At 51.0% G+C, this 22,615-nt stretch overlaps 1 protein-coding gene across 4 annotated transcripts; it reads right to left on the bottom strand.

Annotated features, from left to right (window-relative positions):
- Positions 1-5,377: 5,377 nt before the first annotated feature.
- ABCB9 (ATP binding cassette subfamily B member 9) lies at positions 5,378-21,972 on the bottom strand. 4 transcript variants are annotated; one of them, XM_040610425.1, is made up of 12 exons: positions 21,907-21,972; positions 19,605-20,297; positions 19,141-19,255; positions 18,501-18,631; positions 16,895-17,100; positions 15,787-15,984; positions 14,010-14,138; positions 11,658-11,846; positions 10,915-11,088; positions 9,389-9,548; positions 8,344-8,480; positions 5,378-7,175 (listed from the first exon to the last, which is right to left on the bottom strand). In XM_040610425.1, exons 2-12 carry the CDS (start codon positions 20,215-20,217, stop codon positions 6,837-6,839), a joined length of 2,391 nt encoding a protein of 796 aa, XP_040466359.1. In that variant the 5' UTR covers positions 20,218-20,297; positions 21,907-21,972; the 3' UTR covers positions 5,378-6,836. The 4 variants fall into 4 exon arrangements, with proteins under 4 accessions (XP_040466359.1, XP_040466388.1, XP_040466367.1 ...); XM_040610454.1 differs by having other exon boundaries at positions 19,605-20,294; positions 21,907-21,959; XM_040610433.1 differs by lacking the exon at positions 21,907-21,972 and adding an exon at positions 21,128-21,264.
- Between the last annotated feature and the right edge of the window lie 643 nt (positions 21,973-22,615).

Genomic DNA, 22,615 nt, shown 5'->3' on the forward strand with positions numbered 1-22,615 from the left:
AGCTGCGCTCTGAGCCCTCAGTCAGCACCCAGGTACAACCGATTACAGTGCTCCTGCCTGGAAGTGTCGTAGGCACTCTTGTTCTCCTTTTGTTTGCAACCGTACAGCTGTAAATTAGGAAGGAAAATCAGTAGAATTATTTAACTCACGCTTCCTTACCAGGTTGGGACTTGGCTACAGTAAATCTCAAAAGGGTGACTGCATTATTGTTCTCAAGCCTAGGCTGAGTGCCTCCTTAGGTTAAAAATAGCTAAAAATCACATCTTGCCAAGCTTAGGTGCTAGGTCTTTTTGTCCATCTTAAGCACTTTCTTTTTCAAGAGTGAAGATCAAGAAATGATCTTTCTATCGAAGATGTATTTTATAGTAAACTTAAATACTTTTTAAATGTATCAAAATGCTACAATTCAAACATCATAGCTACATTTTGTTCTGATTTATATCTGTTTAAAGTCACCAACACTTTACTAGGCGCTCTGTGGTAACACTTTGGAATGGTAGCTCCCCAAATACACTGTTAGCATAGCTGATAAAGACAATTATGCCTGGGAACATTTAATTGTGTTAACGTGGCCTAAGTTGTATTCATCTCTAGGCATGCACCACTTTCCCGGGCTGCTTTTGTACCTAAGGGATAGTGGGCATGGGTGTGCTTGTTTCCGTGTGTGTAACACCAGAGAGACAACCAGAACAAACACATGAGCGAAAGGAACAGGGCAGGGAACTGCCATATGGCCATTGTCCTTTGTAGCTGACATTTCTGATCTAACTGGGGGGGGGGGGAAGCAATATAGTGAGCTGAATCGATGTCTGATGTAATGCTATTAAAATGTAATGGTGTTACAGTCACGTTCAGGAAGTGACACAGTACTTCTTGGCAGAACTGAATGAAGACATGACAGCTCTATGTTTGTTCTTTTGTCCTATAACTAAGCTCAGCTCTCCATGACTCTCACCCCACCAAAAGCCCCCTCTGTCATTATTATCCACAGGTAATAAAGACCAACAATGAGACACTGCTAGGGGAAGTCTTCCTGGTTGCTTAGTGCAGAGCTGCTGTACAGCCAGGGTGCAAACTGAGTGTATTCAGAGGCAGGTAAGAGCGAGGTGTTTATGCAGCAGGAAGCTGAGCTGAGCTTGCTTAGGGTGGGGAGGTGATTACTGATATGGGCATGTGTCCACTCATCCACCTCAACGCACCCGCCTGTTGCTGTGGTATGTGCTGAACTCCTCCTTGTGTGGGGTGCTTGGCTCAGAGCACAGGTAAGTAAGCATCTGTACCCCTTGACAGTGACATGGGTTTGCACAGCCACTACAGCCCAATCTTGTTATTTAAAACCAGTAGATAGTTGCCATGCCAACACAATATTGTATACCGTATTTGCACATGCCCTTCAAAAAGACAGTTACAGCCTTGTGTTAAACCAGATTTTAAAACTGCACATGCAAACATACACACACAGAGGAATTAGTTGAGGGATTAAATGAAGTCCTTTCTTCCCAAGAATGTCAGTGATTTCAACTTCATAGCATAGCTAAATAATTGGTATGGGGGGAGTGTGGTTGAGAACAGTGTGACTCAGCTTCATGTTGTAAATCTAGTTTTACCACTGCCCTTCTGCGTGATCCTGAGTGGAGTTCTCCGCTTCCATCAACCATAGTACCTTCTGCTTACAGAGAGGAATAATAGTAAGTGCTCAGTCCCAGGTGAGAGTGGAGAAAAAAAGTTCACACTGAATAATGCTTGTAGATGTGCTCTGGATGAATTATCTCTGTTGAAGGGCATTACAGTGTGATAATAATTGTATTGTTAATATGCTATCAGGCAAAATGGTTTAGAGCGACCTAAGGAGATTTTCTGTAACTGTCTAATTTTTATTTATTTTGTATGGGGTTGGTGGATGTTCACTGCTCTAGACATCAAGGAATGGATTATTTTAATTAGTCAATGGTAATCTGTATTAAAGTTAGAAGCTGCATAATGCAGAACCATGAAGTCCTCACAGAATGCACAAGGAGAACATAACTCATTTGTGCTCACGTACAAGATATATTGAATATAGCACTTCTGCCTGTGTAGATATGTTTGGATTCTAGTGATGTTGGAGAGAAGTGTCTATGCTAAACATCTGGTCTGGTTTTTAGTACTTTGATGAACATCTGCGTGTGATTTGAGTTCTCAGGTTGGCCAGAAAAGTAGCTGAGGCTAAGAGACAAGTTAGGGGTCAACTGCTTTTGTATAATTAAATTTTCTATTTGGACAGGTAGGGAGGTGCCTTTCCATTCAGCAGTCTTCATGAAAGATAAAGGTTTTATGACAGCACATCACTTGGACAGAATATGAAGGATTGCCGATATACTAGGATTTTAGGCTACAGGGATTATCAAATATTGCAATGCTGCAGGCTGAGATTTATGAACTACCCAGCCCTGGTTCCTATTTGCCTTTGCTGAAATCCTTTTGAAAGGTGACAGTGTTCATGAACGTTAAAACTGTAAGCAGGCAAAGTACAGAAGTCAGGATTTCTTACTACAGGAGAAATAGAACAAAAAAATTGCGAAGATTACAGTGGTGACCCTGTCATGGTGAATAAGGAGTCAAGCTTCAGCCTTGGGGAGAACTGGTATCCAGACTAGTTTAAATTAGATGTTAGATTATTTTTTTTTCCCTTTCTTAAACTTGATCTTGGATTTCCCTCTGTCACCTCATATCCTTTTACAGTCAGTAGCGCTGGAACCATGCATATTTATTAGATTTAGACATACTTTGCAAGTCACCTTCACAACAACTTATTTTCTTTTTCTGGAAAAACTGGTTGGTTATGTAGAGACTGAATTTACAAGTCTAATCTTTGGCTTTATTAACCCTTATTAGCCTGGTTGCTCAATAGACAGATAAGTTTTCAGGCTTACTTACAATTTAATTTCCTTCTATATATTAATCACAGGCCATACTTCTGTTTAGATTTCATAATCCAGATTCCTTCACACATGAAAATGACCTGCATATTCAGCATCCTGGGAGAGAAACAGTGGTCCTGTTTGAGAGGGAACAGCAGTCCTGCTGTCTGAGACAGAGCAAGAATTGTTAGTTACTCCTTCCTTGCAGGGAGCCACAGGTGTGATAAGAGGAGCAGGTTTATATACCTGCAAATAACTTCCTTTGCCTTAAGCTTACAGTGAAGCTAGAGTACGAAAGGCAGATACTGTTTTTCCTCCCCAGACTAAGACACATCTCTGAACCTGAGCTAGAAGCACTCTGTCTATTTGCTTGTGGTTATTTCCAGACCTGCTGAAGGCCTAGAAAGTGCAGCTACTGAAACACACAGTTGCTGATTGAGGCAGAGGTTGGTGCACCAGGAGACAAGCTGTTGGAATAAACACAGCTGTGTTTTTTTCCATTACAGTGTTCTCATTTACTGGGTCAGTCAGCCACATACCTTGTCTGTGCAGAGGTACAGGGTAAATATGTGTCCTTGGGGAATTCCTAGGACTGTAAGATCTACTCTTGAATTCATCTTGGATAGGGTTCTCCAACATTTAAATCAAATAAAGCTGTGGTTATACCTTTTACAGGGAATGGTTAGAGCTTATTAATAGTGAGGAAAACAACCTGCTGTGGAATATACAGTCAACCTTTGTAATCAATGGTGCTTTCAAATGCCTAATTGCTTCCAATTCTGCCGTGACAGTCTTCAAGTTGTGCTCCCCAAGTTAAGGTTTTGGATAAACCCCTGAGTTCCCTGTAAAGACTTTTCCCTTTGAGGAGAAGAAATTTTTTATCTGCATCGCTGTAATTGAGAAGGTCCTGAACAGATTTTTTCATGCTCCCGTGTAAATATCAACTCTGGGCAAACCTGCAGCCACAAAATACTACAGTTCAGGGTTTCAGAGGGAACAGTGGCCTTGTTTCCAGGAGAATAGCCTGAAACACAGAGACTGCCCACAGGCAGCGAAACCCAAGGGATGGAGCAGCTCCAGGAGGCAGCTTGTGTTCCAGCACTGGAGCAATTTCCACTGCTGCACTGAGTTAAGCTCATCTTCACTGCTAGGCTTAGGTTGGCTAACAGCCATCTCTGACCCTGATTTCACTTCAAAAAGAAGTCATAGTTGGACTGATTTTGAAAGATAGTATTTTCTGTATAGTCATAGGGTTTGTACTGGGCCAGCAGAAATGTCTGCATTAGATTAGTACTGCTGGATCCCTGGTGGTGTGCAGAGCTCCAGGCCAGAAGAACACCCTCCTGGCTTTAGCATGCAGGCAGATCTACTTGTCACACACCAACAGCACAATAAAAGGATTTGTTCAAGCCACAAGATGTAAGGCTCAGTGGAAAAGTAGCCTTGAGTTATCTGGATGCAAAAGAGAATTCAGCACCTGTGGCAATGAACAAAGTTGGGCCCTGTTATCAGCTTGGACTGGTGCCACCAGAGACAATCTGCCCATTTCCAATGTGCCATTTCAGTTGAAGCTGTTTGGACCTGACCTGGGAGTGCAATGCTGGGATTACCATCACAACAGGCTTGGGAAGCAGGGCTCCCTTCCTGAAATTCACTGTAGTCTTTGCAATAAAACTAATCCGATTGTATCCTCCAATTCCCTTTTTTGCAGCACTGCTTGGGAGACACACACATGACACGATCAAATTCTCTTTTATGGCGTCTTGTGTACTAATGAGCATCGTCCTACTAGCACTTCCCAGGGTGAGGTGGCTTCCCTAGTTCCCAGGTAACCCAATCTTTCTTTCCCCCCCTTTTTTTCAATTAAGCAGAAGTTAATTTCACTTGTATGAACCGCTAGCCACATTCTCCTCCCAGGTACTGATAAAAATGCAGAATTAATCACTTGCCCGCCAGTGCTGAGTGGAACCCCCAACTTCTTCATATACACAGTGCAAATTTTCATCAAGCAGGAATGCATGGCCATTTACTGAAGGGGTGAACTGAGGAGTTCAGAGTGCAACAGAGGTTTCCTAAGTGGAGGGAGATAAGGTAAAAAGAGCTCTCATTCTGCCAAGGCACAGATTTTTATCGTCTTACAAAAGCAAGCAGCTGAAAAGATTCCAGTCACGAAGCATTGTGCTTCTGTGCTTTGAGAACGGGTTAGACTGCCTGCTGATTTGTGCGAGACTGACTACTGGATGGGATCCAGGATGAAAACGAGTTCTTAAACGGGTTATACCTACTGCTATGACTTACAGCCATTATCAGATGTTGTAGTCTTTTACATACCTAATTTTCTGTAGGTTCTTCTTGTCATTCCCTGCAAGGGAGCCAGAACATGTACAGTGTGCAGCCGTATTCAGCCATCAGCTCAGATAACATTACCTTGAAAATCCTGAATGCAAAAAAACCACCCCCACTAGATTGGCTTGATGTTGAGTGGCAGAGGTAGTATTTTATTTTTTGAGCATCCCTCCTCAAGGACACTAAAGAGTTTGTAAAACATCACTAAACGAAAACAAAACATTGCCAACAACAAAAATGCAAACCTGCCAAAAAGTAAAACACAGCAGCATTCAAATATTGGAAAACATGAGAGCTAAAGTGCTTGAGATAATTTCTTAACTATGCACAGTCTGAAGTCAACCTTCCCCATATAAATGCTATTTTTCAACAGCACCTGCCTGGCTGCATAGGTTTCTTCACCAATCTATGGCAGGGTAACACTACTAAGCCACAGCCATTACCCGAAAGGGCTAGGAGCAACGTATTTCTTTCTATCCCTCATACTAAAAGTAGGTTAATAAATAATATTCAAATAAACACATTTTAAAGTTCAGGCAGCTGAAATCAGACTTCAAGGAAAGTGTATGGATTTCCCATGCAGTGAAGTCACTAGCATGGCCTGAAGCTGAACAAAGCTTTGGTGGGATTTATAAAGTGCTGTCTTCTAGTGTTTTATGCCTGTCTTTAGTATTGTTTTTTTTCAAACCAGCACCGGGGTTGTGAGTTAAAAAAATTCTGAAGTAACAGAGCAGTTTTCAGCAGATGCTGGAGCCAGACAGACATTGCACAGTGCACACAGATATATAAAAAAAACAAACCCCAAACCAAATCATAACAAAGAAAAACCAAACCAAAAACCCCCAAACCCTAACCCAATTATGGCAAAACCTTTCATCCTTAAAAACAAACACCCACCAAGCACCAAGAGCAAATCTGAAAGCAACATCTGCCTCCCAGTCCCCTGACTCAGTCTAGCAAGGATGGTTACTACATGATACAAGCTCAGCAGCAATGGTTGTGAGCCTGAGCCTGCAGGCACTCAGTGCAAAACTCTCCCAGCGTTCAGCCCCATGGGAGTGATCCAGTTTTCACCGAAGCCAAAGGCAGCGCCCTACAGACTTCAGCAGACTTTGGATTGGCCCCATAATTTGAGAGCAGGAGCAGGACCTTGGTTTACAGTTGCTGTTTTTCTATCCAGTCACAACAGCCACCCCCTGAAATTCCTGAAGGGGTTTTCAGTCTTCCCCTCCATGCATGCATTTAACATCCATTACAGTTAATAGCAGTTACACATGCATATCAATGGGAGAAAAGTCCCAGTCGAGAGGAATTACTGGTAGTAAGAAAAGAAACCCAGTAGAAAGGCTGGGAACTGCTAAAGACCCAACTCCCTTGAATAAATCCATTTCCCCGTTTAACCAGCCGGCATCTGCCTGCTGGCCAGTAATGCAGGAAGCTCTATAGTGTGTGTTTGTGTGTGCACAGGTGTGTGACGCGCGCGCGTGGGGTGAGCGAACAGGTGGCATTCTGCAGCGCACGAGCCTGTCGGCAAGCCACCTCCTGTCCCAGCATCCCAGCAAGCGTCTTGAGCGCCGGCCGTTGCCGCTCTCACTTGTGAGCCGTGGCGTTGTAATCGTCCTGCGCCATGGCCGGCACGGAATGGTCTATCCTGAACTCTTCCTCCAGCCCGCCGGGTGCCTTCGCTGAATCTCCCCGGGCTGCAGGTTGGTGACTGTCCGCGCCGCCCCCCTCCAGCCCCAGGATCTGTCTCTGCACCAGCTTGGAATAAAGGCCTCCTTCTTCCATCAGCTCCTTGTGCGAGCCCTGCTGCACCACGCGGCCCTTGTCCAGCACAATGATGTTATGTGCCTTCTCGACAGTGCTCAGCCTGTGAGCTATGACAAGCACCGTGTGGTTCTGCAAGTCACCATAAATCGCCTGCTGAATCTGCGCGGGAGGAAAAGACGTTAGTGCCCGAGCGTCACTGGCTCCGCTTTGGAAGGGAGAACAGCAGCTTTGTGGTCTGTGTTAAGAAACCTCTGGACAGGAGATCTGCTCTCCCCGGGCTATACAGAGACACAAGACTCCCTGCAGCGCTACCAGCACCGGCATGTCCGTCCCAGCTGCTGGCTCTTGCTGTGCAGCCCAAAAGCCCATCTCGGGCCAGCCAGCCCACAGGTGTGGTGTGCACACAGGTCTGATCCTGCAGGCTGGGTTCTTGTTATGCTCAGCCCCAGATCTGAAGGCCACATGGTGTTGGCATGGACTGCAGGAAGCCAATACCCAGTAACTGCAGCTGCTCAGAAAAGCAGGGCTATTTCCTGGGTGTAGCAAAGCAAAGCAAGAGAGTGGTTCTCCAGCCACGAGGAACATTAAGGTCTAAAGGCAGGTAGATGGCCACCAGGCACATGGCACATTGAGACCCCTGGCTAGCCAAAACCAGCCCCTGCCTGGCATCAGACACCACACGTGGCTGAGGACCTGCAAACCAGTGAGCGGCTCCAAGATCAGATGCTGGCACTGCCCCACACCATCGACCAACAGCACTTGTCCTCCAGGACCAGGAGACACATCCTTGTACCTCAATCTTGACTTAGCTTTCCCTCACACCATTAAACCAGTGAGGCCAAACTGTTACTGGTAGAGCTGTTTTGTCATCACATCCCAGCCAGATAAACCAGCTCAGTTCACAGAAACCTCAGGGCCTTTCCTGCAAGCATGGCTTCTGTGATGCCTCAGCTGGCATTTTAGCTCAGGCAGTCCTACTTCCCCTGCCGTAGTACCATTTTTTAGGGTCTTCCTCTGTATCCTGTCCTAAAAGGCTGCACACGGTTGCTGTATGCCAATTAACACTTTCCATGTTTAACAAAGATTGGCAGAGATCCCCATCTCATCAGGTTTGTCAGACTTTGGTGGCTGTGAGCACAGGACTATCCCCTTCTTGGTGGCTACAGCAGTGCTGGAAGCAAATTCCTGTTCAGGAATTAGTGTCTTGCTCAAACCTCTGGTAGCACCATGTCAAGACTAAGCTTGTGCACAGGCTGGAAATTGAAGCTACAATCTTTCCTCCAAACCAACCACCTCTTTGGCCCAAACACTCGAGTCACCCACTCACCGCATGTTCGCTCTCTGCATCCAGTGCGCTCGTGGCTTCATCCAGGATCAGGATGGGGGGGGTTCGGATCAAGGCCCTGGCAATTGCCACTCTCTGCTTCTGGCCACCTGACAGCTGGGCTCCTTTTTCACCTGCCTCTGTTGGGTCAAGGGAGAGAAGGAGGGATCAAAATAAAAATTAAGAGCTGCCGTCAAGTTCAGCTCCCAGCCACAGCAATAGCATGGTGTCATGCTTTGAAGCAAAGACCAGCTGAATGGTTTCTGCTCACTTGGCAGAGCAATTTAAGCGAGTTAAACATCATGGAGGCTGCCGTCCTTCCTTTCAACAGCAAGTTCTCCACTGTCGTCCCAGGGTCTGAGGGACTGATGCTCATAGAAACAATGCAGAGAAGTCCCTGAGGCTGGGAGAGCATCCAAACGCTGAGCCCCCCTCCCTGCCCATACATCATTGCAATCTCTCCCTGCAAGCTGGGCTCTGGGGGGTGGGCAACCAAGGCAGCAGTGAGGGGAAACAGGGACCTCTCTGCTGGTTCCCATAAACACAAACCATGGTCAGTCTGACCTGCCTCCTCACAAAGTCCCACTTTCACAAACACATCAGCTTTTATTACTATGGATTTATCACAAGTTTATTTTCTTCCTTTGCAGGTGGGGCGGTACACAGCTAACTGCTTGTGTTCTTGGCTTTTCTCCTGATCGCTGCACTGAAAAATGGTGAAACTGCCAGTACCACATCTCCGTAACACTGCCAGGCACCGGGAGCCAGACTGGTCTGGATGGGATGGGGGACACTCACCCCACTGCCATAGAGCAGCAGCAGAAACACTGTCCTGGGATGAGCTCAGAATTCTTGCAGCACCTCAGTCACCCCAACAGGCAGCCACAGTGCTGCACCTCTCCACGTAGCTGCCAGTACACCACCATCAAGCTGCCATGGACATGAGGACTTGGGTCCATCACTACCTGCCTGACTTTCCACACAAGGGGAGAGTCTCTGCCTTCCCTGGGCAATGCTTTTCCAAGTGTAATTGGAAGGATTTTGGTACCTGTTTGGTAGCCGTCTTGTAACTCCGTGATGAAGGCGTGCGCGTTTGCCTTCTGGGCAGCCTGAACAACCGACTCAAAGGAGGCTGAAGTTAAGCCATAAGAAATATTATCTGCAATAGAGCGGGCAAACAGCACTGGCTCTTGGCTCACCAGGGAGATCTGCAGAAAGGAAGGGAAGAGCAGGGGGTCAGCAGCAGAAGACACCCCAGCTGGCATCTCGGATCATTGGCATGTTACTGCTGGGTAAGGAGTCAAGCAGGCAGAGCCCCACCATTAATCCAAGATATAGAAGGACCTTCGTGTGAACTTCCAGTGAGGATGGGGTGTCTGGTGGCAGCCCCAGCCCAATTTGCATTGTCTGCTGGGGAGCCATTTTGCAGGAAAGAAACCTGATACAATGCTGGTATGTTGGCATCTGGGATGGGCTTTCCCCTCCAAGACCCTGCCATGGTTTTGCTCCAGACCTGTCATTCTCGTCACTGTTTGCTCTTCCCAGAATGGGAAACCAGTTGCTGGGACAAGGCAGGCTGGAGAAACCCTCCCAGGCTCTTGCTGATTTTCTGTTCAAGGCCACTAAACACGCTTGGGCCACATGAATGAGCCCTCCTGCATCTTTTAAACCAAAATTAGCAAGTTAGGGACATAGCTGCCGCAATTCCTTAATTGCTTAGCAACAGCCTCCCTGTCCTACCTTACAGCCGTTGCTGCTCACTCTCGCATTCAGCCTGCTTTGTCAAACCCTCAGGATTTAAATAAATTGAACCCTCCAAATTATTGCTCAGAACTGGCCACAAAGCGAGCCAGCGGGACAGAGTCATATTTTAATTGACTTCTCCCCATGCTCCTAACACCACACCAGGCTTTCTAAACTGAAAGACTAGCTTGTCTTTTAATTTTTGCTCAGTACAGGCAGGGAATGTAAATTATTTCACACTAACTTTGGCTTTCCAGCCTGTCTCTGATCAATTGTTTTCAGGTTTCCCTGCTGACTGGTGAAGCCATTCGCTTTGGGGGCAAACAAAGGCGGCAGTTACTTGCAGAGGAGATGAAGGCTGATCTCTGCTGACACACAGATGAGAGCTGAGGGGCCCGGACCCCTCTCCTAAGCAAACCACTCAGCCCCTCTGGTGCTCCAGCTGCTGCCAGGATCCCGAGGTTTAACTCCCCATTAACTGAGAATTACTTTAAGATCTTAAGGTAGAAAGTGCTAGATGGTAGCAAAACTCTTTTTCCAAATCAAATTTAGATGATAATTAATCCAACAACCAAACTCTTAGCTTCTATTGCGTTGGCCAAAAAATACACAGCAAAACATGTTTTTGTTCTGTTTTCAGAAGGCATCCCCCTCCCCATCCCTTCCTCTTCCACCCCCACAAATTATCTGAATTCATTTCCTGGACCATCTCCAGCCTCCAGATTTCTGGACATTTCAAAAGCTGCCAGATCAAAGCAACATGCAGCACTACCATTCATCCCCTCTGATCACAGCAGGCGATAGCTAGAATACACATATCAGTCCTCGTACCACTGAGTGCAGGTACTTGTGATCGTACATGTTAATAGGACGCCCGTCCAGCAGCACCTGCCCGTCTTGCAGAGGGTAGAAGTTCTCCAGGATGTTGACACAGGAGCTCTTCCCGCTCCCTGAAGGACCCACCAGCGCTGTCACTTTGCCGGGGTGCAGGGTGAAGGACACATTCTGCAACATGGATGGGAGAGTGTGCTCAGGTCCTGGCTTTTCCCAGGGTGCTGGAACAGCAGCTTGGGCACTAGGCAAGAAAGGTAGCTAAAATCCAGCCACGGTGACCTGCCACCCTGGTGACGTGCCACATCACCCATCTCTCCTGCCTCTGAGGAAGGAAAAGCCTCCAAAATTGCTTAAAATTTGCCTGCTGGTGTAGCAGGACCTCTAAAAACTGCAAAGCAAACTAAGCTTTTTGCTGCTTCCCCCTGCCTCATGACTCGAGCCCCTCTCCCATGGAAACAGTCCGAGGCAGTTTGGCACAAAGCCACGTACCACGCTGATGTGTTGAATGCCTGAGCAGGGAACAAGGGTTTTATTAATAAATCTCATTCCTTGTAAGGAAGGCCAGCCCTAAACACCCACTGTTCTTTATAATGTTTTCCAGCGTGCTGTTAAGCCTGCCCTGACGCATCTCCAGAAGGGCAGCTGATGTTTCCAGTGGGCTGGGGGTTGGTTATTGCCATGATGGAGAAGCAGCACGTGATACCTCATGGCCAGCAGCACTCTGCACCTGTGGGGCTCACCTGGAGGACCTGTGTTGCAGAGCGAGTGCGGTAGGAAAACGTCACGTTCCTGAACTCCACCTTCCCATCCACGTGGTCTGGAGCCAGGGTCCCATCATTCACCATCGTTGGCTTGCGGTCAATGAACTCAAACACCTTCTCGGCAGCTCCCACTCCCTGCATCAAGCCACTGTAGACAGAGCCGACAGACTGGAAGGGAAGAGACAATGGTGAGACCCTCACATGCGATGGAGAAGTCAGTCGGTGCCACTCATAAGGAGAATGGCAGAAGCATTCCCAAGTCTATCATCTGACATTAACTACAGTCATCAGACACAGGAAAAAAGCTCTTCCCCCTCTGCAGGGTGTGGAGGGAACATATGGACGTGGCCAGGGAAAGGGCATCTAAAAAGATCTTGTGTATGGATAGACTCAGAGGGAAACAGAAGAAGGAAACACATGGATTGGGAAAAGAAGACATGTGCCAGGAGATACACGATCCAAACTTCCATCAAAATCCTCCATTCATCTCTTTTTGCTCAAGACCAGAAGCTCCCCAACCTAACGGCTGAGCAGAGTTCATGCGTGGCAGCACATGGCACCAGCCCCTGCGGGTGGCTGGCTTATTCCCTAGCACACCTGGTGGTTTTACCCTGGCAGAGGAACAGGGAATGGGGGTTATGGTCAGTTCATCTCATGTTATCTTTGCTGCTCCTTCCTCCTCACACTTTTCCCCTGCTCCAGCGTGGGGTCCCTCCCACAGGAGACAGTTCTCCATGGACTTTTCCAATGTGAGTCCTTCCCACAGGCTGCAATTCTTCACACATTGCTCCAGCATGGGTCCCTTCCATGGGGTGCAACACTTCAGGAACAGACTGTTCCAGACTGTGTCCCCATGGGGTCACAGGTCCTGCCAGCAAACCTGCTCCAGCCTGGGCTGCTCTCTCCACAGGGCCACAGGTCCCGCCAGGAGCCTGCTCCAGCACAGGCTTCCCAGGGCATCCCAGCATCCCCCTGCTCCGGCGTGGGCCCTCCCCAGGCTGCAGGTGGATATCTGCTCTGCCATGGGCTCCATGGGCTGAGGGCACAGCCTGCCTCACCGTGGGCTTCACCACAGGCTGCTGGGGGATCTCTGCTCCGGCGCCTGGAGCCCCTCCTGTCTCTTCCTGCGCTCGCCTAGGGGGCTGCAGAGTTGTTGCTCTCACATAGTTTCATGCCTCTCTCCAGCTGCAATTTGTTGTGCAGCTTTTTTTTTGCCCTTCTTAAATGCATTATCCCACAGGTGCTGCCACCATCGCTGATGGGCTCAGCCTTGGTCAGCGGTGGGTCTGTCTTGGAGCCGGCTGGCACTGGCTCCATTGGACACAGGGGAAGGTTCTGGCATCTTCTCACAGAAGCCACCCCTGCAGCCCCACCTCTACCAAAACCTTGCCACGCAAACCCAATAAACGTGCCTCAAATGCAGAGTAGCTCCAGGCTGGACCCTTCTAGAGAACTGTTTCACAGATGATAAGGCTGTTCCCTGCTGGAATATGGTTGTAGTGGATTTACCAGTGCTGACTGACGCTGGCTTCCCTGGACTAAACCCCCATCACATTGGCTCTTTTCAACACTAAACCCAGAGCTGCAGAACAGCTCATACTGCAACTGCCCCTCTCATCAGGAAGGAAAAAAAACCCAAACCCAACAAAATACACACCAAAACCACAGCCTGGAAACGCAACCAGAGCCTGCAGTCATCCAAACAGATGGTGAGAGCTGGGTGAGCTGCCTCCAGCTCCGCTCTGCCACTGCCCAAAGGCAGAAACACTGCCGAAAGCACGCTTGGCTGCGAGGAAACCTCAGCTTGACAATTTCTGCCTTGATTAGCCAAACTTATGCCTTTGCAAGAGGAAAGCAGCCCTGGGTGGGCTCTACCATCCCACCCACAATCCCATCTTGCTAACATGCTGCCAATGCAGCAGCTTGCAGTCTATTCCAGGGAAAGGGAAAAAAAAAAAAAAAGTAATATAATTAAGATTTTAATGAAGCCTGAAATTTAACAGGCAGCTTTGTAATCCCTGCATCCTTCATGCCAGGAAATGTGCTTGGGAGGCAGCCAGGACTCTGCTGTTCAGTGGGGCCAGCCTGACCCCTTTGGTCCCAATTGCCTTTCTGGGGGACGACCTGCTTCACATTCAGGTTGCGAGGCCACAGCAGGAGAGGAGCAGGGAGCAGAGGGGAGGATCAGCCCACCAGTGGGCAAAGCCACGGTGCCAAGGAAATATGTTGTGGGAAAGTCAACACTGGATCTGGCCCTGTGACTGCCCTGTGACCTTCTAGAAGATAAACATTTTCCTGACACGGGGTAGCCCAGAAGGATAAAACACTCACCTCCATGCAGTCTCCTAAGACAAACTCGTAAATGATGAAGGATATCAGGTTTCCACTTGTCATCTGCCCTGAGATCACGAGGTGCCCACCATAGTAAAGGATGCTGACCTGGACCACCAGGAGGGTCAGCTGAAGCAAGAAAACACCCCAAAATCAGCAAGGACAATTGATATTTTGGTACATTTGTGATTACTCACACAATAGCCCACAATTCATGCACTGACATTTCTTTTTTGAGCCCCAAACTGAGCATCCCCAGCAGCGTGCAGCTGACAGCCCTACCAGCAAGCATGGACATGAGAAGGGAAAAGCAACTCAAGTACATGGGCTGATTCGAGGAGCTGGGCTGGCATCTTTCAACAAAACAGAAGTCCAGAGGGGCAACAGCCAAAGAGGGAGAGTTTCTCTGAAATAACAAAGCATCTCATGAACTAACGTCCTCAAGCATAATCATCTACGTTCAAACTATCCAAAGCATGCAGTCACCTCGCCACTAAAATAAACTTTCTGTTATACGTGTGACACATTTTAATTTAGAACACAAAATCAAGCCAAGAGTTAATGCAAAAAATCGTCCTTGCATGTATAAATCCGTGAAGCATAACCTCAACTCTTGCCTGAAATCAGCGTGTGGGGGGTACCACCTACTCTAGAAAGAAGACAGATCAGCTCTGATGTGACAAATACCAGCCCCTGCCTTTATTCAGCTGGTTTTGTTCCATGCTGCCTAGGTGCTCAGAAGAGCAGTGATGCCCTCATGCTCTGTGCGACGTTTGTGGGACAGGCTGTAAATTCACACAGCCAAAAATATCGGGGGAAAAAAAATCTTCCCCTATTGCTCTGTCATGATCTGACCTTAAGATTTTGCGTTCTCTCCAAGAAAAACTCTACTAGGGCTGTGCTGAATCCATCAGCTTCTTTCTGCACGAGCCCTGCAGGAGCAGTTTCTGAGGGGTTGTGCCGCCTTTGACTCAGCAGGGTCCGTGCTGACCCAGTTCACACTCCGGCTTCACCTGGGAGACCAGGAATGATGCTAAAAATGCTCTGATTTTGCTTCCAGACTTGGGAAGCCATAAAGTCTCCCACAGCTTCACGAGGGCACCATAACTCACAAGCCCTTCACCAGAGGCTTCCTAGGTCCTTGAATGTGCAGAGATAAGGGCAGCCTCATGGCAGGGTTTTGTACAGCCTGTGTTATCAGTTGGTGCAGGAGAAATCCCAAACTATCTCATCTTAAGTGATGAAAAAGCATTTTGGGGAAAAAAAACAACCAAAAAACAAACCAAAAAAACCCCCACCAAAACCCAAACAAACAAACAAAACCCCACCCCAAACACCAGCAGTCTCCCCCTGCCACCACCCACACGCAGAAAATCTTTGTTTCTGAGCAGAAGCTCAACCAACGCCGCGGCTGTTTCCCAGCCGGAGCCCTGGAGATGAGCTGGCACAGGCACGCAATGCAGCAGCCCAGAACCATGGGGTTTTCCACGACCTTGAGCAGTTATCAATTATATTCTTATTTGCAAGAGAAAATAGACTGTTCAGTGGCATGATGCAGTGCTGCCCTAAGGGGAAATGGAATATATTTTTTGATGGGTGAAAAAAAAAATAATAATCAAGGGACAAAGGAACACTGGCAGTGGACATCAAGGCTGGGCTCACCCTGCAAAGCTCCCTGGAAGTGGAGAAGAAGCACATGCACAGTGCCACCTGCATTTTTGGATCCGAAGCAATGTCCCCAGCCCTGCATAGGGAAGCCCTGGCACCAGCCACCTACCCCACTGGACCAGACATAGTAGGTGTAAGCCATGGCCTCCCGCTTGTTGAGTTTGTACACCTGCTGCAGCTTCTGCCAGTACACGTTCGCCTCCGCCTCCTCATTGGCAAAACTGCGGACAGTCTTCATGGCGGAGATGGTCTCCTCGGCAGTGTTGTTTGCCTTGGCCAGGGCGTTCTGCACATCCTTGGAGAGCTTCTGCAGGGAGTGGGGGGAGGCAGAGGGGGCTCAGCAGGCACCGGGCTGCCCATGGCACATCTCCCCATACACCCTGGGCTCTGCTGGGCTTGGGAAAAGAAGGTACAGTGACATTTTCCAAGGCTATGGGCAACAAGGCTGAGCACTGGGACACCGTGCTGGGAGGAGAATGGATTCATTGTGCTGTCCCCGAGGGACCTGGGTCACAGGAGGTGAAGTGCCATCTCCAGGACCAATTGGGAAGCCTGCAGCAGAGCTGCTGCCCTCGGTCCCGTGATGGGACAGGGTTAGCCTGGCCCAGGAACCCTTCCAGGACTTTCCAAGTCAGGGACAGGTCTGGTGACCAAGGGCAGCTTCACTCCTCCCACAAGTGCCTGACCAGCAGGAGGACCCACAGCTGAGCAAGGACCCTTGTTTTGGCAGCACCTGTGCATGCTGTGCCCCAGGCCCAGTGGAGACCACTCATACCTGACACAGGGACCAGCACTGCGGGACTTGCATGGCCCATGGGATGTGGCATTAGCCACAGGGAACAGCCCTGGGCCCACGCTGACCCCAGACGGAGGCAGGGAGCTTGGCACTGGGTTTAACCCCCACCGAGTCCCTCCAGAGGGAGGGGAGGTATCACAGGAGGACAGGCAGGTGAATACGGGCCACCCCACAGCCAAGCTCCCTCTCCTGTCAGACCCAAGATGCTTCCACTCCTGAGCATGAGGCAAGGTAAGAGCCAAGGCTATGCTCCTCTGCCCATACAGTTTAATGCTGCCTTCCTGCCCCTGCTGTTGGCAGCAAAGCACTCGAGCATCAGTCCCACCAGCTCCAAGGCCACCCACAAACTCCACAATAACTTCACCACGGGAACAGCCCAGCATTGTGGCATACCGTGGCTGTGCCAGCTGCTACTGCCTACCTTGTAGTACTTCCCATAGACATCAGACACCAGCATGATGATGGGGAAACCCATGAAGGTGACGAGCGAGAGCTTCCAGGAGAGGCTGAACATGAAGAAGATCACGCCCGTGGCTTTCACCACATTACGCAGGAAGATGTTGATGTTCTGGGAGACCAAGTCGCTCACAATGGTCGTGTCCGATGTCAGGCGGGAGATGACATCCCCTGCAGCAACAAGGGGTTGGGGAAAGGGAGAGTGGGGACATGTCACTATGGTAGGTCCCATGTCCTGTGCCAGGGGACAGACAGAGCTCCCCATTCAACCCAGCCCCTTGCTGGGGGTCTGAAAGGTTACATGGAAGGGGGGCGACTCTCCACTGCTGTGGATGTGAAGCAAAAAGAGGAACTTGAATTGCTGCATGCACAAGGGACATGAAATGCACCTGAAGGCATGAGCTACATCCCTGGGTCACCATGGATGCTACAGGACAACAAAGGGGATGGCAGCAGCACTGTGCACCAGAGGGTACCCCGTGGGCACACAGATGGGCAAGTGCATGGGTGGAGCGTTTGCTGGGCTGCTGAAGACAAAGCTGTCAACCCAACTCTGAGTTCATTTCTAAATGGTGTCAGGAGCCCTCCAGGAGCTCACCAGGGCCTGCTGGCACCTTGTCCCACCATCCCAGCAGGACCAGCCAGGGCCAGACACAGCATGCCCTGTGGAGCATGAGATGGCTTTGGAGAGGAATGTTAGGGTTTGGAGAGGGCTGTTAGGGTTTAGCCATGTGCTCCAAAGCCTGGAGCTGATCCAAGTGACCCTGAGGACATGGGTCCAGCTACTAAGGGGTAAAGCTCCTGGGGTACCCTTTGGTGGAGCTGAACATTATAGCCAGCAAAAATCACCCTAAATTCCTAAATACTTGGCCCGTATTTTTTATACTTTGATATAAATATATTTTATACTTATATATATATAAACAAAAAATACTTAGAGTCCAGCTGAATTCCCACGCTTTTGTGTAAGGCCAGGGTTACCCATATCCCACTTACAATAACATGTCTGCTGTCCTCAGCTACCAGGGCACTGTGCAGCGATTGCTAAATACGGCAACAGCCTCAAAACTAAAAATACCACCAAGATGAGATTAAATGTGTGAAGAGTTACAGTGGGCTGGGACCACACCGGAGCGGCACAGACCGGGACAGGACTGAACTGCAAGCAGGGGAAGTGATAAGCACACCCAGCAAGCTTCACGCATCTGAGATCTCCAATGCCTGGAGCAGAGCCGGAGAGCAGCTGACCAGCAGGCACTGACGGGGGGTATAGGAGGAGGAAAGTAGGTGTTTTGGGGATGAACGGAGATGAGCATGTCAGTCCTGGGACTGCTGGATGTCAGGCTGATTGGTGGCAATGGGACATCCTCGGGGTTGGGCAACCCTGTCCCAACCCCACAGCAGGAGGCAATCGAAAGGGAAGAGCTTTCCACTGCTATTTCTAAACACAAGCACTTGGGTGCTGCCTCTAGCTGTCCCCAATATGCTGTGTCCCAGGGCAAGCCAAGGGGAAAAAAATACCGGGGTGGGATAGAGGGGTTAGAGCAAATCCGGGCCAAACAGGAACCAACCTGTGCGATTCTCATCAAAGAAACTCATCTCCTGAGCCACCAGCGACCTGAAGAGGCAGTTGCGAAGGCGAATGTTCAGTCTTGCAAATATGAGCGTAAAAACGCCGCCCCGGATACCTGCGGCAAATGAGCTAATTGCAGATAAGAAACGTTATAGACCAATGGACACGAAACCCACTCCTCAGCAACACAAACCCCCCCGACGGCTGGGCCAAGGGCTCGGGCAAGGCTGCACTGGTACCACCTTCCACCCTGGGAAGCAATAGCTAAACCAGCCCCCACCTCTTCTGCATGCTGCCATCACAGGGACAGCTGGCCCTACCGCTGGCGGGGACAAGTTTCGGGAGGGGAAGCCGCGCTGCTGGGACAGCGTTCCCTGGGGAGCCCATTCCCTGTGTCCACTCCTGCTCCCCCTGCACCAGCAGACGGATGTGGAGGGCTACGCAAGAGCCTCATGACTGCCACCATGGTCTCTCTGCAGAGTGACAGCGCAGAGAAAGCAAAGCGCATCCCTGGGGTCTGGCAGGGACCTGGTGGAGTAGCTGCAAGCGAGACAGTCTGCGCCCACTGCCACCACAAGCTCCTGCAGGAAAACCCCAAACTCCTCCTCATCAGGGCCAAAACCAGCCCCTGCCATTACCTTCCTATGGCGAGCAGCGACATGACCAGCACTGCCGTGGAGAAGCGGTCCATGCTCTTCTGCACCACGATGCCATCAATGGCCAGCCCCGTGTAGTAGGGCAGGAAGGTCTCTCCTACCGGACAAGCACAGGACACGGGATTTCAGCTGCATGGGACCTGCACAGCACTTGTGTTTCCAACTGTGATGGCCTGTGGACAACCCCATCCCCACCATGAGATACTCGGCCATCACACAAGGTGTTTCAGGAGGTGCAGTCCTTAGTGGCACATGGGGATGTTTCATTTCCCAGTGTATTTCATCCCCTATTGCATTATTTTTGCCCTATTTCATTTTTTACCCAGCCCATGACACGCCACCCATGTCCCAGGGTACAGTCCTGGAGTACTGCAAGCCCCCCACGGCTCCTTCCCTCCCGGTGAGGGCGGAAGCACACCACAGCCCCACCAGGTCCCTTCGCTCACCCAGCGCAGCCACAAGGAGGAAGAAGGATGCGATGCCCAGGAAGATGGCATCTGGCTTGGTGTAGGACAGCAGTTTATGGATGGTGGGACCCGCTGCCTCCTCCCGCTTGTCCCGCGGGGTACCCCCATCGCAGCTCTCCTCCGCCTCGGCCCGGGACTCAGAGCTGGGCCCTAGCGCTTCACGGGAGGAGGTGACACAGGCCAGCAGCTGCCACAGCCCGAAGGTGGCTGCCAGCGCCACATAGGTCCAGGCAAAGAGCCCCCAGAACCAGGGGTCCCTGATGGTCCTCCGCACCTCCGAGTAGAGCAGCAGCTTCACCATCATGTAGATGCCCATGAGGAGGCAGACAACGGCGATGAAGGTCCGCGATGCCCTGAGGCGCCGGGGGCCGTAGGCTGTGTTGGTGGCCACCCCAATGGCGGCCCCCAGCAGAACACAGCTGCGGTACAGGCAGCCCCCCCAGATGTCCAGCAGTGAGTTGAAGATGTTGAAGTGCCGCAGGTCCTGCAGGACATCCCGGCCACCCCGGCCATGGGTGTAGAGCAGTGTGGTGACCACCACATCAGCCCCGCTGAGTGCCAGCGTGCTGGCTACTGCCTTCCAGGCACGCATCCTCGCCACTGGGCTGGGGGGTCACCAAGGTGGTGGGGGACAGCCCTAGCACAGAGAAGATGTGGTCATGTCGGCCTCTGCTGTGGGGCGAGAAGAGGGGGAACAGGGTTTTTACTTGCTGCAGGGAGGTGGTGGGGAAAGGGAAGCAGGATGGGGGAACAACAATGCCAGGTCCTCACCAGCCTGTCCTGACCCCAGACACCACTATCTACTCCTTCCTCCCCTCTCCTGCTGCATACACTCCAAGATATTTCATAAAATGAGAAGCACACATGAAGACAAACTTCCCTCCTAGATGCCTCCACCCATCCTGTATCCCAAAGCAGAAATCTGCACATCTGGGTGAGAATCTTCATCCCTGTTTGCTGTGGCGGTGGCAGGGCCAGCAGGGAGGTCCCCAGCAGCTGGGTGATGCCGGGACATGTGAGCAGCCCATATGTCCTGAGCAATGAGCCAAAACTCAGAGGTTCATGACCTGAGAGTCCATCCCCACCTTTCCCAGAACAAAGCTGAAACCGAGCACTCAAGCAAAACTGTATGAAAGCAGAAGGGAGAACAGCCTGGCTTTGAAACAGAGCCCCCCACCCCTTAAAAAAAGAATAAATCACAGGTACAGCAGCCTGTCACACCTCGCTGTCCCCTGCCCTCTTGAGTATTAATTTGGGGTAACCCACTAACCCCGCTGCACTGTCAGTGTGCACTTTGGCGACACAAGAAAAATCCCAAGAAATTTAAAAGGGATTGGAAATCTGCAGCTGTGTCCTGTGGGACTGGGAGGCTCCGGGGTGGGACGGTGCCTTCGCTGTCACCCGTGGGTCTGACTGGCGGCAGCGATGGTGGGGTGGGATCTGAATTAACACAGAAAAAAGGCAAAAAGCTTGACTTCCCTTAAACCCCGCCAGCTGCTCACCTGCTCCCGTGCTGCACCCAGAGGTGCTGTGCATTGGCCCGAGGGTGGTACCCGATCGTCACATTTATGCTGGCCAAGCAGCTGGTGACAGTGCAGGGTGTGGAAGGCATGGCACAGGGGGTGCCATGGGTGGGCCACCCTCCGCTGGTGACAGTGCAGGGTGTGGAAGGCATGGCACAGGGGGTGCCATGGGTGGGCCACCCTCCAGCCTGCGTGACCGCAGCCGCCCACAAGCGAACCAGGGGGAAACGGGCAGCGCTGGGCACCGGCCAAGCAGCGCCCTGGGCCGAGAGCGGCTCGGTGGTCGGGTGGGTGGGATAAAAAGCTAAAAAGTGGAGGAAAAGGGGGCGGAAGGTGCGGTCTGGGGAGGGCCGGGGGTTATGGGGTTGGAGGGGAAGGAGGGATGGAGGCGAACCGGAGCAGCGGTGTCAGGGAGGAGCTGGACACGATTCCCAGGGTGCTCGCTGCTGCCATCCGCTGCAAAGCTGCGCCGATCCGGCCCGGTGGAGAGAGGAGGAGGAGGAAAAGGAGGAGGAGGAAAAGGAGGCGGCCACCACCGCTCCCTGCCGCCACCCGCAAAGGCGTCCGCAGCTCCAAAGCTGGAGATGGTGGAGGTCCCCAGCCTCATCCCTACACCCCCCGGTACCAGATGCTCCCCCCGGGGAAAACCCCCGGGAAGGGCCGTGCCCGCCACAGCAAGGACGGGGGGGCACAGGCGGACTCCCCCCTTTGCAACGCCAAGGCCACTCGCAGCCCCGACCCGCCCGGACGGGCCTTACCGGCGGCGGCGGGGATCGGCCCGGTCCTGCCCGGCCCAGCCGGCGGCGGCGCGTCCCGGCAGCAAGGTCGGCGGGGGGCGGGGCTTCAGAGCTCGCCACGCCCATCGCCGCGCCCCCTCGCTGCGGCGCGGTCCCGGCGCCGCCCGCCGTGTAACGGGGCAGGGCGGGACCGGGGGGCACTGCCCGCCCGGGGGCACACGGGGGACCGGCTCCCTCAGCCCCCTCAAACCTTGCCCCGACGCAGCAAGGGCGGCCCCAGCGTCTTCCCCGCTTTTGAAAGTTTTTTGGTTTTTTCTTTCTTTTTTTTTTCAAAAATACACTGCATTTCTCTTAATTTTTATATTATTTTATCGGCTTTATTTAATTTCTGCAGCAGAGGGGGCACAACACACGAGTCAGTTTTAAAAACAACCAGGACAGGGGCTCAACATCGTTTTATAAATTCACCCCTAAACACGGGCTCGGCAGGCGTTTAATTGAACCCCTCCCGCAGAGCAGGACACCGTTTCAAGAAATTCAACTAATAAATTACTTTCTCCTTCAAGCTCCCATCCAGCTCCGGAGGGACGGCTGTGCTCAGGCTCTGCCCTGAGTGGCACTATACAGGTGACAGAGGGGCTGGTTGGTGTCATTATCCCAAATTTTCCCTGCCTTTTTGGAGCGCCGAGCTTAAATCCCGCCCCCCCCCAGCCCTCCCCAGTGTAGGAAC

Source organism: Falco naumanni, chromosome 1, assembly GCF_017639655.2.
Source record: "Falco naumanni isolate bFalNau1 chromosome 1, bFalNau1.pat, whole genome shotgun sequence".
Lineage (NCBI taxonomy): Eukaryota > Metazoa > Chordata > Aves > Falconiformes > Falconidae > Falco > Falco naumanni.

Excerpts from the sequence above, each read along its gene's own strand:
- ABCB9 (XM_040610425.1), bottom strand. The coding sequence starts at position 20,217 with ATGCGTGCCTGGAAGGCAGTAGCCAGCACGCTGGCACTCAGCGGGGCT. Across the intron at positions 17,101-18,500 it reads CTTTGATGAGAATCGCACAG|GGGATGTCATCTCCCGCCTG; the intron begins GTTGGTTCCTGT and ends TTGTTGCTGCAG. Across the intron at positions 15,985-16,894 it reads TCTATGGGAAGTACTACAAG|AAGCTCTCCAAGGATGTGCA; the intron begins GTAGGCAGTAGC and ends CACTCCCTGCAG.